General features: G+C 35.5%; 1 protein-coding gene across 15 annotated transcripts in view; it reads left to right on the top strand.

Moving 5' to 3' along the window:
• Positions 1-12,567, top strand: part of FRYL (FRY like transcription coactivator) — a 186,651-nt gene that overhangs the window by 154,735 nt on the left and 19,349 nt on the right. For 13 of the 15 annotated variants that reach the window (XM_063401905.1, XM_063401906.1, XM_063401899.1 and 10 more), the window contains 6 exons: positions 1,534-1,731; positions 2,920-3,081; positions 3,357-3,431; positions 4,555-4,731; positions 7,365-7,568; positions 8,775-8,945. In XM_063401905.1, coding sequence (XP_063257975.1) covers positions 1,534-1,731; positions 2,920-3,081; positions 3,357-3,431; positions 4,555-4,731; positions 7,365-7,568; positions 8,775-8,945 — 987 coding nt within the window. Of the gene's footprint in view, positions 1-1,533; positions 1,732-2,919; positions 3,082-3,356; positions 3,432-4,554; positions 4,732-7,364; positions 7,569-8,774; positions 8,946-9,363; positions 9,494-12,567 lie in introns of all 15 variants that reach the window. The other 2 variants (XR_010080958.1, XM_063401907.1) reach the window with 2 other exon arrangements.

Genomic DNA, 12,567 nt, shown 5'->3' with positions numbered 1-12,567 from the left:
AAATCTATTTCACAGAAGAAAGTCTAGCATCTTACTGAAAGATTTCTATGAAAATGCCTGGAGCATAAAACCACTTCAGTGCACAACATGCTCTTCTTTTTTCTCTGAATTCCATTATTGCTGAATGTATTTCAGTCGAATGGCTTAATCATAATTAACCAAGAAAAGTTGTGTTCCCTGGATGTTTTGTTATTGATGGATATGTACTTTAGATATTGTGCTCCTGTCAGAGGGCATTAGGCAAAATGGAATGATTAGCATTAGCTGTAGTTTTTATGGCCTGGTGGGTTCTTGCTTTACCTCTAACCTCTCTCTGAGCTTTCTATGCAAGTCAAGTCCACACTACCATGGAATGTAATCTTAATTACATGTAAGCTATCAAAAGATGATACTAGTGAAAAAATATTCCAGAGAAGTCTTAACATATTTTTGATAAAACATGTTACTATAAATGACAAAAGAAAAGATCATAAATTATCATGTCTTGTTTAAATGTGCTTCTGCTAAGCTCTGGGGTTTTTTCAGTCTTCTGCAAAGGCAATGGCTGTAAATAAATTTAAGTTGCTACAGAATAGTTCCAGTTTGAAACTCCTTTTTTTATGCATATGATGCACAGAAGTTCAGGAGATTATTGAAGACTCTTGTAATCTGCAAAGAAGCATAAAGCATATACTACTTAGAGAATTGAAAGGGGTGTTTACTTTTTTAATGCAATAAAAAATATTTTGACAAATGTGGCCTCCTAATTACAAAAAAAAAGCAGACATCATGTTGATTTCAAAAATTGGAAGATTTAAGTTTCAGGCAGAATCCTTGCATTGCTGGGAGTATAAATCTTAATCTTTGCACAAAGCTGCTTTTATTTTATGTCTCTTCTGATTCTTTCTACAGTGTGTGTAGTTCAAACCACTAAACTATTTACATTGCCTTAATCATCTTTTCAAGGAAAGTCCACCTAACTCAGGTTCAGTCTCTTATATTCTCACTGTACTTTTTCCATAGCTTGTTTTAAGCACTCCATTGGTTTGATACTAAAAACTTTGTACATGTTTTCACTTCTTTGTTAAAATCTTCTGTATTTCCTCCTGTATTTCAAGCAAGGAATAGTTTTGCTTGTTTCAAATTCCATTTACTCTCCCTGTAACTGTAAAATAATTAAAGATGTCAAGAGGTGAAATAGTTTGAATATTATCAGTTACTGTAGTTAAGTGATAGTTAAATACTCTCAGTTTCTGTCTTCTGGGTCACAAAGGGCAGATGCTTCAGACAATGGTGAAAAACATGGTGTAACTACAGGGATGGAGGGACATGTTCCACGGTCTGGTTGTGGCTAGCCCAGCGACCTGGAGCTACTGAGCCTGCTTGGCTGGACCTGGCACCATGGTGCAAGGTTTCCCACCTGTGCTAGCCCCTTCAGCCACGTGTAACAGCTCAGAGGGTTTGCGTTGGGGATTCTTACAAAATGCCACTGTACATAAAAATTGCTGTCTTGGTTGAAAGGATTGTTGTGTGATTTGTGTGTGTTCTCTTCAGAGTCCATATTGGAAGGAAGCCCTTAATATTTTGAAACTGGTGGTGTCTCGGTCAGCCAGCCTTGTTGTGCCTAATGATATTCCAAAGTCTTACGGAGGTGACATAGGTTCTCCGGAAATCTCTTTCACGAAAATATTTAATAATGTCTCCAAGGAGCTCCCTGGGAAGACCTTAGATTTTCATTTTGATATATCAGAGGTAATTATTATGTCTAGATGACAATGGACTTATGACTTGCTGTTACAAACTCAGGTGTTATTTTCTGTTATCCTTCTACATTTATATGTTTTTAAATAAGTACAATCTTTAAGAATGGGAGAGATTGAAATTTTATATATTTGTAAATGAGAGTCATACTGGAGGATAAATTTCAAATTCTTTTATGGTGTTTGTTTGCCTTTTCCCCCTTTTGAATATCTGGAGAGCTGATTACTAGAAGTCAGTGAGATTATTCTCAAGGGTATCTCAGCTGTGTCAGAGAGCAGACAATGCAGCTGGCTGCTGCTTGCATCTGAACATACCAGCCTTTCAACAAATGAAGGGCTGTAGATTCAAGGGCTCAGAGGATTAAAACCCTGTACTGCACTTTTGGCATGACTTTGGAAGGAGGAGGAAATTTAGAGGAGGGGATGGGATACAAAATGTAGGAAATTCAATATACACAGTTGGAGAAAAACCTCCTATGGTTAAAATAACACCCCTACCACCAATGGTACTCATTCTGTTTCTGAAAAGGGGAGCATGGCCCTTTTCATGCAGTGTAATGTATAGACTTGAAAATTGTAGAAACTTGAGAAGTGATTGGAGGTAAGAGCTCTGCTGGTTGAAGCTAACTATAGATAATGACTGGAGATATAGATGTCTTAGGAACATTACTTAAATTGGTAAGTACATTCACTACTAAATTTTCAGGGCGTGTGGATAATTGAGAGAAAAGATGAATTCCCATGGAGTTCACTGGATTAGCATTTGCTGTCAAAAGAGTTGACTTTGATCATTGTTTTTACAGAAGTGTGTGTGTGTTTGTGAAGTTTCTGGTCTGTGGAAACTGTTTATGTCAGAGAATGATTCTACAGACAAGCTTTACATCTTTTAAACTTAAACACAGTTTTAAAGTGTGTTTAAAAATATAATTGGATTGTCAGCATAAAATGTGCATAATTCAAAGCCACACAAGTTGGCAAATGACAGCTTGCTGCGTTGGGTACAAGTATTCAGCTTTGTATTTCCCAGTGTACCAAGGCTCAGTGGATTAGACATGGGCTTTACAGAATGCTTACAAACAGACAAACCCTCCTACATTTCATATAATACTAAATTCTAAAGTCAAATATGTAGTCTTTACTAATGTAGATTTGAATTTTAAGCATTTGTTGTCTTTGCTAGACACCAATTATTGGTAATAAATATGGTGATCAACACAGCGCAGCTGGTAGGAATGGAAAGCCAAAAGTCATTGCTGTGACCCGGAGCACTTCTTCAACTTCATCAGGCTCCAACTCAAATGCACTGGTTCCTGTCAGCTGGAAGAGACCACAGCCATCTCAGGTACATTGTCTATAAATATATTAGAGACAATGTTTGTGAATGTATTTTTTTAAAATGTATTGAAGTGTTATTTGAAGTCTGTATTATGTCTTAGCAAAACAGTAAATTGATATGGCATAAACTAAGAGCTGATACTGAGAAGTTCAAAATTTTAAGATTCTTTTTAGAGGATGTCAATATGCAATATGACTAGTTGAAAACGCACGCGTTTTATATTTTTACCTGGACCTTCAGCAGCTGCCGTGCTATGTGATTTTCTTTGGTATCTTTTTCAGAGAAGGACTAGGGAGAAGTTAATGAATGTGCTTTCTCTGTGTGGTCCAGATTCTGGTCTTCCCAGGAATCCTTCGGTAAGTGGTGATGGTGGTTTGTTTTGGTTTTTGAACTCAACTAGCAGAATACTATTGCATTTTTAGGTGTTGGTGTAGTTATCAACAGTGGATTTGGACAAGCTAGTTTTGGTTCAGCTGTTTACAAATCCAATCAAAGGATTAAAAAGAAGAATCAGAAGTAATGGATTACTGTTATTCCTCAAGGACTCCAATGGGCATGGTTGTGTTGACTAGAAAAGAGGATTGATCTAGGTCTCCCCTGTTCTGACAATCTCTGTCTAGTCCATTACAGATGCTTTTGAGAGAAGGGCTAGGATTAACTGTGGACTGCAAGGGTGTTGATGCTGTATTGAAATTATCATAGAATCCACTGAAAACAACCAGTGGATCATATACCTTGAAACATGGTTATTTGTAGGAACAACAGTCTTAACTGTTGAGTAAAAATAAGTTGATGGTTTTACTTCTGTATAAAGAACCCCACTGGCAAACTACACTTGATGGTGGTGATGACATTGACAGCATTTAAAATAAAGTGGATAGCCTACCTTGGTTGTCATCTAGAATATATTTTTTATTGTGGCATAGAAGTTCTTACCTGGGGAAAATATTGGTGGGAGAAGAGTCTTGAATCCAGTGGAAGATAAATAATTAAATAAAAATAGATACCTGAAAACTGAAACTGAAGAGATTGAAAAACAGTGCATGGAAATAAACAGAATGTTGTAATTTGTGAAGGTTATGAAGGCCACAGTAGCCCAGTATTGGATCCCTTTTAAAGGTGTACAGTCCTTCCACAGAAGTGTGTAGGTGAAAACAGTATGGTCTGTGTCGTGTGGATGGTTATTACGATGGATGTTTTTGTTCTCAAATTTGACTGACATTGTGGTTATGAAAATGAAGTTTGGGTGATATATTTTTCTCTCTATTTATACCTTTGTAACTCTTAGCTACATTAAGGAGTTATACCACTAATTTAAAGATGTAGTTTAAAATCCAACTAGTCTTGAAGCAAAGTGTTATCAATACAGGGGTCATGCTTGCTGCCACTAATTCCATTAAATGGCAGGAAGCAGGCTAGCTAACTTTTGGAGTTACAGAAATTGGAAGTTCTTACTTCTGTTTTTACCTATATCTGCAGGTTGTGTTCTCTTCTAATGAAGACTTGGAAGTTGGAGATCAACAAACTAGTCTAATTTCAGCAACAGAAGAAGTGATTCATGAGGAGGAAGTGGCTGTAGAAGACAATACCAGTGAACAACAATTTGGAGTTTTTAAAGACTTTGACTTTTTAGATGTTGAATTGGAAGATGCAGAGGTGAGACCTTGGGGTTTCTTCTGTGTATTTCCATTTGAGAGCATATTAAAAATAAGGTTGTGTTGGTGCAATTCTAAGGAATTGGCAGCCCTACTAGCTAATCCAATTCAGAAGAATTTATGACATGAAGGAGCATAGATAGAGAAACATGGGCCAAAAACTTTGCAGGGTTAAGTTGTTGCAATTTGTTGGCTGGTTTTGGAGGGAAGAGTTGAGGGTTTTTTGGAGGGACTTCATCTGAAAGTGAAGTGATATGACAGTGTAAGCCAATGTCAGCATGAATACCTGAGTACCATGCAGGAGAAAACTTAATTATGGAACAATTTATTAAGAAAACGGCATAATCATTGTTTCTGATATGTTTCTGGATTTTGAGAACTCGATGAAGGCTTTCAAAGTAACAAACTGTATGATACCACTATCTCATTATATACCATTGACTTGCTCTCTATAACTGCTTGCTTTGACTTTCACATTCTATCTGGTATATTGCAGTTCTTATATTTCCTCTACTTCTCTTTCTGTCAAAAAGAGAGAGAGGAGGTAAAACAAAACTAAGTCTTGAGAAATAGTAAAGATTCTGTTAACAACTCTTACTTGTTTCAGACTCAGAAAAGGCTTCAGACCAGAATTTGCTGAAGCTTAAAAGTATGACTGTACAAGGAACTGGGAAGGAAAAAGTCAAATGTTTTGTAGTTTCTTGCAGTGGTTTTGTTACAGTCTATGCAAATTATTGATAATGGAGATCCTTGCTGGTCATGAGTCTGCAAGCTACTAAGAATATCTACCTATCTAAACACTGATTGTTCTCTTGCTTTAGCTAGAACTCTTTACAGGGCTTCCCCCCTAATTCTTTAGTTCTATTTCACTTTCCTCCTGCTTCCTGTGTATTGCTTCACTTCAGCCAGTATTTGCACCTTCTAGGAAAAGTACAGGCTCATTACGGTCTATTGCATAGATGTAACCACACACTATTCAGACACCATTTCCTATATTGAATACAAGTCAAACAGTTCAGAATTGAGGCTCAGTAGTATTAAAACATTATTTTAACACTAGACAGGACTTAGCAGATAGGATGGCAAAAGTTGAAAACTTTGCCAAATGAAGTTAACCTTTAACTTCATTTTCTGTGCTATTTTAATAGCAGATCATAATTGAGACAGTTTCTTTTTTATTACTTGCTTGAATGCAACATGTAGTGCTGCACAAGAGAAAAAAAAAATAAGACCACAGATAGTACATATTTAAGGTGTTACATATAAATTGTGCACTTGGTATAAGAGCTCTGGCTTATTTTTTCACCAAAATATAGAATGTTCTTCATTGCTAATAATTAAATGTCAACAGTATGAACTGGGGCTTTTACATTAACATCTGAGTAATACCCAGATTAAACTTCAGTGCTTCAGCCTACAGTAGTAGTACTTTGTTGTACCTGAAATTACTTTGCTTTGCCATAACTTTTCATTGTTTTTTGAGGAAAAGAAATAATTAAGAGAAAAAGAAATTACAAAATGTTTAGTTTGCATATTTAATGAGTCATGGTGATTTCTTAAGCCACCACAAGAGGTACTCTGTTAAGGCAGTTTTGGAGCTGTGTTTGGAGCTAGATGTGGTGTTTCAGTCACTGTAGACCAGTGAAGTGAACTTCACAAGGTTTCCCGTATCACTTAGCTGAATTGTTGAAGGTTGATGAAGTGCTTGAGGAAATCAAAGATCGTTATTGTACTTGTGAATTAAAATAACAGTGTTTTTAAGATATGGATGTCATTTAGTATGATGGATATTTGAAACCCAAATATCTCAGCTTGAAAATGCACAAAGAGAATGGATCCAGTATTCAGGGTACACTTGATAGAACTGACACAAAGTAGCTAGTAAAACAGTCAGTGACAACATCCTGTTTTCTACACCCTGTATATAATTATTGTTGGTAGTGTTTTGTCAGTTGGATGTGGTCAGTATAGATTCCTGTTTGTTAGTTAAACAACTTCATCAATGTTTGTTGGAACAGTTGCTTTACATGTTACGCTAGAGAAAATGTATCATGAGCATGCTGATTTTAGTGTTTTGTCGTCAGTTTGTTCGTTTTTTTTTAATCTCATTAGAAAGAGACATTATTTTAAATACTAGCTTTTTGACTAAAGCTTTTTTCCAGAGCTTGAATCAGTCTTTTACTGTTGGCAAATCCTATGTAATAAAACATTTTTCCCTGGTTCTAGAGTATCTTTAAGTGTTTGTCCTCGTTCTTTCTAATTCTATGTGTTTTCCTTTTTGCTAACCAGGAGCTGCAGGTAAGTTGCAGCCTGGTGCCCTGGCTTGTTCATCTGTTGTTGTCTGTGATGTGTTTGTACTTTCTAGTCAGATTATAAAATCAATACTGATATAGTTCTAGATTACATATTGAGTTATTTTCCAAGAAGATATTCACAAGATTTCTACTTCCTTTGCCATATATTTTATTTACAAGCATTTAACAAGGTACTTAAAATTTTAATAAAACTAAAGGGCTGATTGAAACTCTGTTCATGACACATTCAGTACTTGTGTTTTCTCTGTCTCATTTGTGTATTAACTTAATTATGTTCAAATTCATACTTACCACATGTGTGCAAACTTTTTTGTTACAGGGTGAAAGCATGGACAACTTCAACTGGGGCGTTCGCAGGCGCTCTCTTGACAGCATTGACAAAGGAGACACGCCATCCCTTCAGGAGTGTCAGTACTCTGGTAGCACACCCAGCTTGAACTTGACCAACCAGGAGGATACTGATGAGTCTTCAGAAGAAGAAGCAGCACTGACTGCAAGTCAGATACTGTCTCATTCACAGATGGTAGGTTAACTGGTTATTTTTCTGTGGAAGAAATGTGAGAACTTAAGCTTTCCCTAGCACATTTAGTGGATAAGTGTGGTATCGCTGTGAGCCTAGCTAGAAAGACACACTCGGAGCTGGAGTTCTGGGTTGCTCAGAGCAGCAGGGCAGAAGAACCCTGCCTTGTTTATTCTTTCTTCTTATATACTTCTGGCAAGGTGACTATGAATTGGAGAGTGGGCATTCCCACCTCTTACCCACATTGGTCAAGGAGGCTGTCATTCAACCTCCCCTTCTCTTGTAGAAGGAATTCAAAACAAGGGCAATATTTACAAAACACGATCTTCTGTTTACATTAACGAGCGTGAGAAGCTGCACACTTCTACTTTAGTATGAACACTCAGCAAACTAAGAAAATGGCTCACACTTTCAGCCTAAGTGACATAGTAAGGAACTAAGTTAATGTGGCTAAGCTTCTTTTTCATAACAGCATCAGTGAAGGAAAACAGTTACTTTACCACATTGGGTATATAATTAATAATTTATAATTTTAGATTTATATTTTTATTAAAATATTAATTTTTAGTGTCTTTATACTTACTATATTTTTAAATATAAACACAAAATTGCATCTATTATATAGGAAGTGTGTATCTTTGTGGATTTCTAGATTAAAAAACCACCCCAAATTGCTAAACAAGATCAAGAGTATTAAGTGGTCATAGGTAGGGTCTAAGTTGTGTTTAAGCACAGAAATGGCTAATTTAATTATGGATTTTGAAGCCTGTGTACATATAACTTAGCAAAGTCAAGAATGCTGGTCACTCAGAAGTCTCTCTGCATTACATAAATGTAATTAAGAAAAAGTTGACTTGATAGGGAGCAGCTCGATGTGTATGTTGCTTTTCAGACTTTAGGCAAAGCTTTTATTAATGTTGCTCCCAACATAATGCTTCACTTTTCATTGGTTTCAATCTAACAAAAAGAACTCCTAAAACAAGAAAGAAAATAATTTTCCTTAAAGGAAAAACTTCTTTTCAAAGTGAAATGTTGCAGAAATGCATATGATGCTCATAATAGTTCTAGTGTAAAGCTGTGAAATTCATAATGTATGAATAAATTCAAATAGCTGACAATACTGAAACAGGCTATTTCAAAACTAATGCATTCTTTACCTGCAGTTTGTGTTTCCTTTAAAGAATTTTGTTTCTTTCTTTTCTGTCTTAGTTAATCAGTGATTCTGCCATAGATGAAACAGTGTCAGATCATGCTGGTTTATCACTTCAGTCTCAAGATTCCACTAGCAGTGTGGGAACAGAAGAGGTGCTTCAAATCAGAACTGAGACCCCAAGTTTGGAGGCTTCTTCTCTAGATAACTCTAGCAACCAGCTGCCTGAGGTGGGGAGAAATGTGGGCTGGTGCATGGCTGATTTGGGCTCCTTCTAGTTGTAGTAGCAAGTTTGGCTTTCTTTTCAACTGAATTTTCATCTGTTACACTGATTAGTTGATTTGCTTTTAATATTTCTAACCTGTTGGCATGTTCTTACAAAATGTTCCTTCAGCATGGAGACAACTTGTATGGACTGAGGGAACTTTACCGCAGGTTAAAAATATTCTTGGAGGGCTGATCATGATCATTTCATGGTGCAGAATGAAACAGGCTAATATTCAAAATGCTGTTACTTGATATGGTTGAAATCCTTCTTGAGCGACATTTTCTTTCAAATACTTTTTTATTTCCCTCCCCCTGTCCCCCCCTTTTTGTTTTTTGCTTTCTTTGGGTTGTGATTGGTGCTATATGGGAATAAAACCTCAGGCCAGCTGTGTTAGCAGTTGGTTCCATTAAATAATCCCTTAGAAAGGACTACAGATGCTAGTGGTATACTTTTTTGGAAAGACCCATGTGGACTGAGACAGATTTCAAGCTAATGGCTGCCTGCAAATCTGTGAGTACTTCAGTTTATTGTGTTTTCAAATGTTTGAATAATGTAAAATTTAAAAAGACACCCCTAATTTAAAACAAACTCTCATCTACAATTTTTTTCCAAGCTCAGTTTAGGTGAACTTTTTATCTCTTAGATTTGAAATTATTTATGCTACTGGCAGTCTTATCTTTATTTGCATAATGTTAGCTAATCCCGTCTTTAAGTTTATATGCACTTTTATTGAGTATTCCAGAAAATTAAGCCATTCTATGTGTATTTGACTAACCAGTGAGTGCACTGTTGACACTTCAGAATGAGTCTTCAGCCAACCTGGTTTAAACAAGCTGCTGACCAGTTCAAGTGACTGGGCTAGTTCAAGTTTCTAAAGGCTCTAGTTTACCTGTTTGCTGCTAGAAAAATTGCTCTTACTAACAGGCAGACCACAGACATAGCTAATATTTAATGAGGAAAGCTGTAAGAACAAAAGAGTACAATAAAGGTAGAGTGGCTGATTTCCTGTGATAAAATCCTCACCCTTTAAAGGTGTAATGTTGTGACGCTCATAAGGTGCTTTCCCCTATATTTCATATTTTCATATTATGATTATCTATGTGCTTTTTAGAAAAAGTATTTGATGACACTGGTGTTGATAAATTGTCTCAGCTGTTGCAGAACACCTGTGCTTAGATTGTCAAATGAATGGTTGTCACACTTGTGCTCATTTACAACACGCTTTTTTCATCCAATAGAATTTTGTTGGAGGAAGAACTCTTAATCTGGGTGAATTTTTTGCACACAGGATAGATGTTTTATGTTAATATTTCAGAAGCAAGGATCAGTATGTAAGCTGGAATTTTGTAGAATGAAATTCACCACAGTTAAACTTTTATCTTTTCCATTGTTGGCATGTGGTACATGCTCAGCTGTAACTAATTTTTACATTTTCATAGTTCTTTCTGAGACTCCCCTTAGAATTCATTGTTCTTCTACAGTTCCCTTTATACAATCATTATACCACTTATAATACAGATGAAAATATTCACACAGAAAAGCACCATTATAATTTTAAAATATTGGAAACCTTTAAACTGGGCTGTAAAATAATTCCATGACTAGGCAGTGTTCAGAACAAATTGCTGTATATATAAAAAAATACTGCAAGTGCATACAAATGCATTTACTAGATATGATGTGTTTCAGGTTTATTTTGTCCTTGTTAGAATATGAGATTTGAAGAAATACATAGATTTCAAGCACAGTTCAAACACTCAAAGTTATTACTCTACAAGACATCTGGTTGGATTTTGTTCCTCACAAAGTGAGCTGGCTTTACACTTCTTACCAGAATGAGCTTGAAAATGTGCACACTGTTGGCTCATCTCAAAATATTTATGAAGCCAATAAAACTGATTTTGTTCTGAATACTTATAGCATAGGGCAATTGTTTTTTCCTGTGCTCCTGTACTTTATATATAAAACTCTTTCAGCACAAGCATTTCATCGTATGCCAACTGTCAGTTTTCAAAACGTTTTTAATATAAATAAGTATGTATCAAAGTTTATCTAAGACAATATAGGAAAAATTGAAGCCATTATTCATAAACAAGAGTGTGCTGGTTAGATGAGTTGAGTTCCTTGTTTGTCTCATGGGGATGCTGTATTTAAATTAATAGTTTACTTAAATGTATTTGACTGATTCCCAGAAAACGCAAAAAAGATATTTCACATTCCAGTTAAGAATTTACTGTCTGTCTGAGAAGAATAATTTTGTTCAAAAATAAGTTTTACAAGCTTATGTATATGAAAGTTTCTGACTAAAATGATTCTCTGTTTTGCTCATTTGCACATTAGATTTGTGAGGGAGTGGTTTACTAGAAGTAATTTTCCTAAGGTTCTGTGGCATTGGTAACCATATAACTGTATAAATCACTTTTTAAGATACTTGAGGAATATTCATACTGGTAGTAATGTCTAATGAGACACTGAAAAAGAAATCAGGAGTCATGGCACTGTGAAGACTTAAACTTGGCAGTAAATTTATTAACTAATAATAAGAATATTTTTTAAAAGTGTATCTCTCATATGTACATTTACCAATCATGATCAGTGCAACTCTGTATCCTATGTTAACGTCTATAACAGAAATGGACCACTGGTTCAATCCAAATTATTTTGTTGAGGTTTTGTAAAAGTGTCCTGCATTCCCACGTACCTCAGCTGCTCAGTAGGACAAAATTACTCTTCTGTGAAAAAAAAAAACAGAGTTTACTTTAACAAAAGAGGCATAAGAAGTGAAGTCACTGGCTGTGTCAAATGGCAGCAGTGTCACATTGAGGAATACCATAGTCAAAGTGAGATTTGGTAAGGATCAATGTGAAAGAAAATTACGTGGTTCTGTTTAAAGCTGAATTGTCTATGTGTATGCTTAGAGGCTGTACAAAGGTTCCTTGACCAGTTTTGGATATGCCAGTAGAGGAAGACCAGCATACTAGGAATGAAAATATGTGATAATTTGTGCCTTTAGGAAATAGCAAATGTTACTTTAATTCCACAGAGAAATCCAATATAAAGGTTTCAAATTAATTCATCATAAATTAACTGAATCTTAATTCATGTGTTCAATATAGTGATGTTAATGAATATAATAACGCTAATGGAGGAAGGGAGAAAGGGTCATTCTAATATTACCTACCTAAGTTTAATTGTCCTCTCTCTATAATTGCCTGTTAATAAAAGCCTACATTTAGAGATTCAGAGTAAAACCCTTGAAGATGCCCATATTAGCAGTAATGGCAAAATAATAAAAACAGTGGAATGTCCCTTTTCCACTGTTTATCTATTACACTGTTGCTAAGTAGTTATGTTTTAGAAATTTGTTAAAATGGAGAGTGGAAAAGACAAGAAATATTCTGGTACTTGCTCTAGACTCCAAAGGCAAGCATGAGGCAGTCATTTTGATCCTTACCTAGAAAAGTAAAATATGAAAGTCTTGGGTTTGTTTGATCTCACTGAGTTTGAGGCTGTTTGCATATTTTTCTATCAGTATTCTCTAACAGATTTAATTAAATGTATTTGAAAAATTGTATTTGCTCTAA

The sequence above is a fragment of the Prinia subflava genome, chromosome 7 (genome assembly GCF_021018805.1).
Source record: "Prinia subflava isolate CZ2003 ecotype Zambia chromosome 7, Cam_Psub_1.2, whole genome shotgun sequence".
Taxonomy (NCBI): domain Eukaryota; kingdom Metazoa; phylum Chordata; class Aves; order Passeriformes; family Cisticolidae; genus Prinia; species Prinia subflava.
Note: the sequence above shows the minus strand (reverse complement) of the source record. Positions and strands in the feature narration are given on the sequence as shown.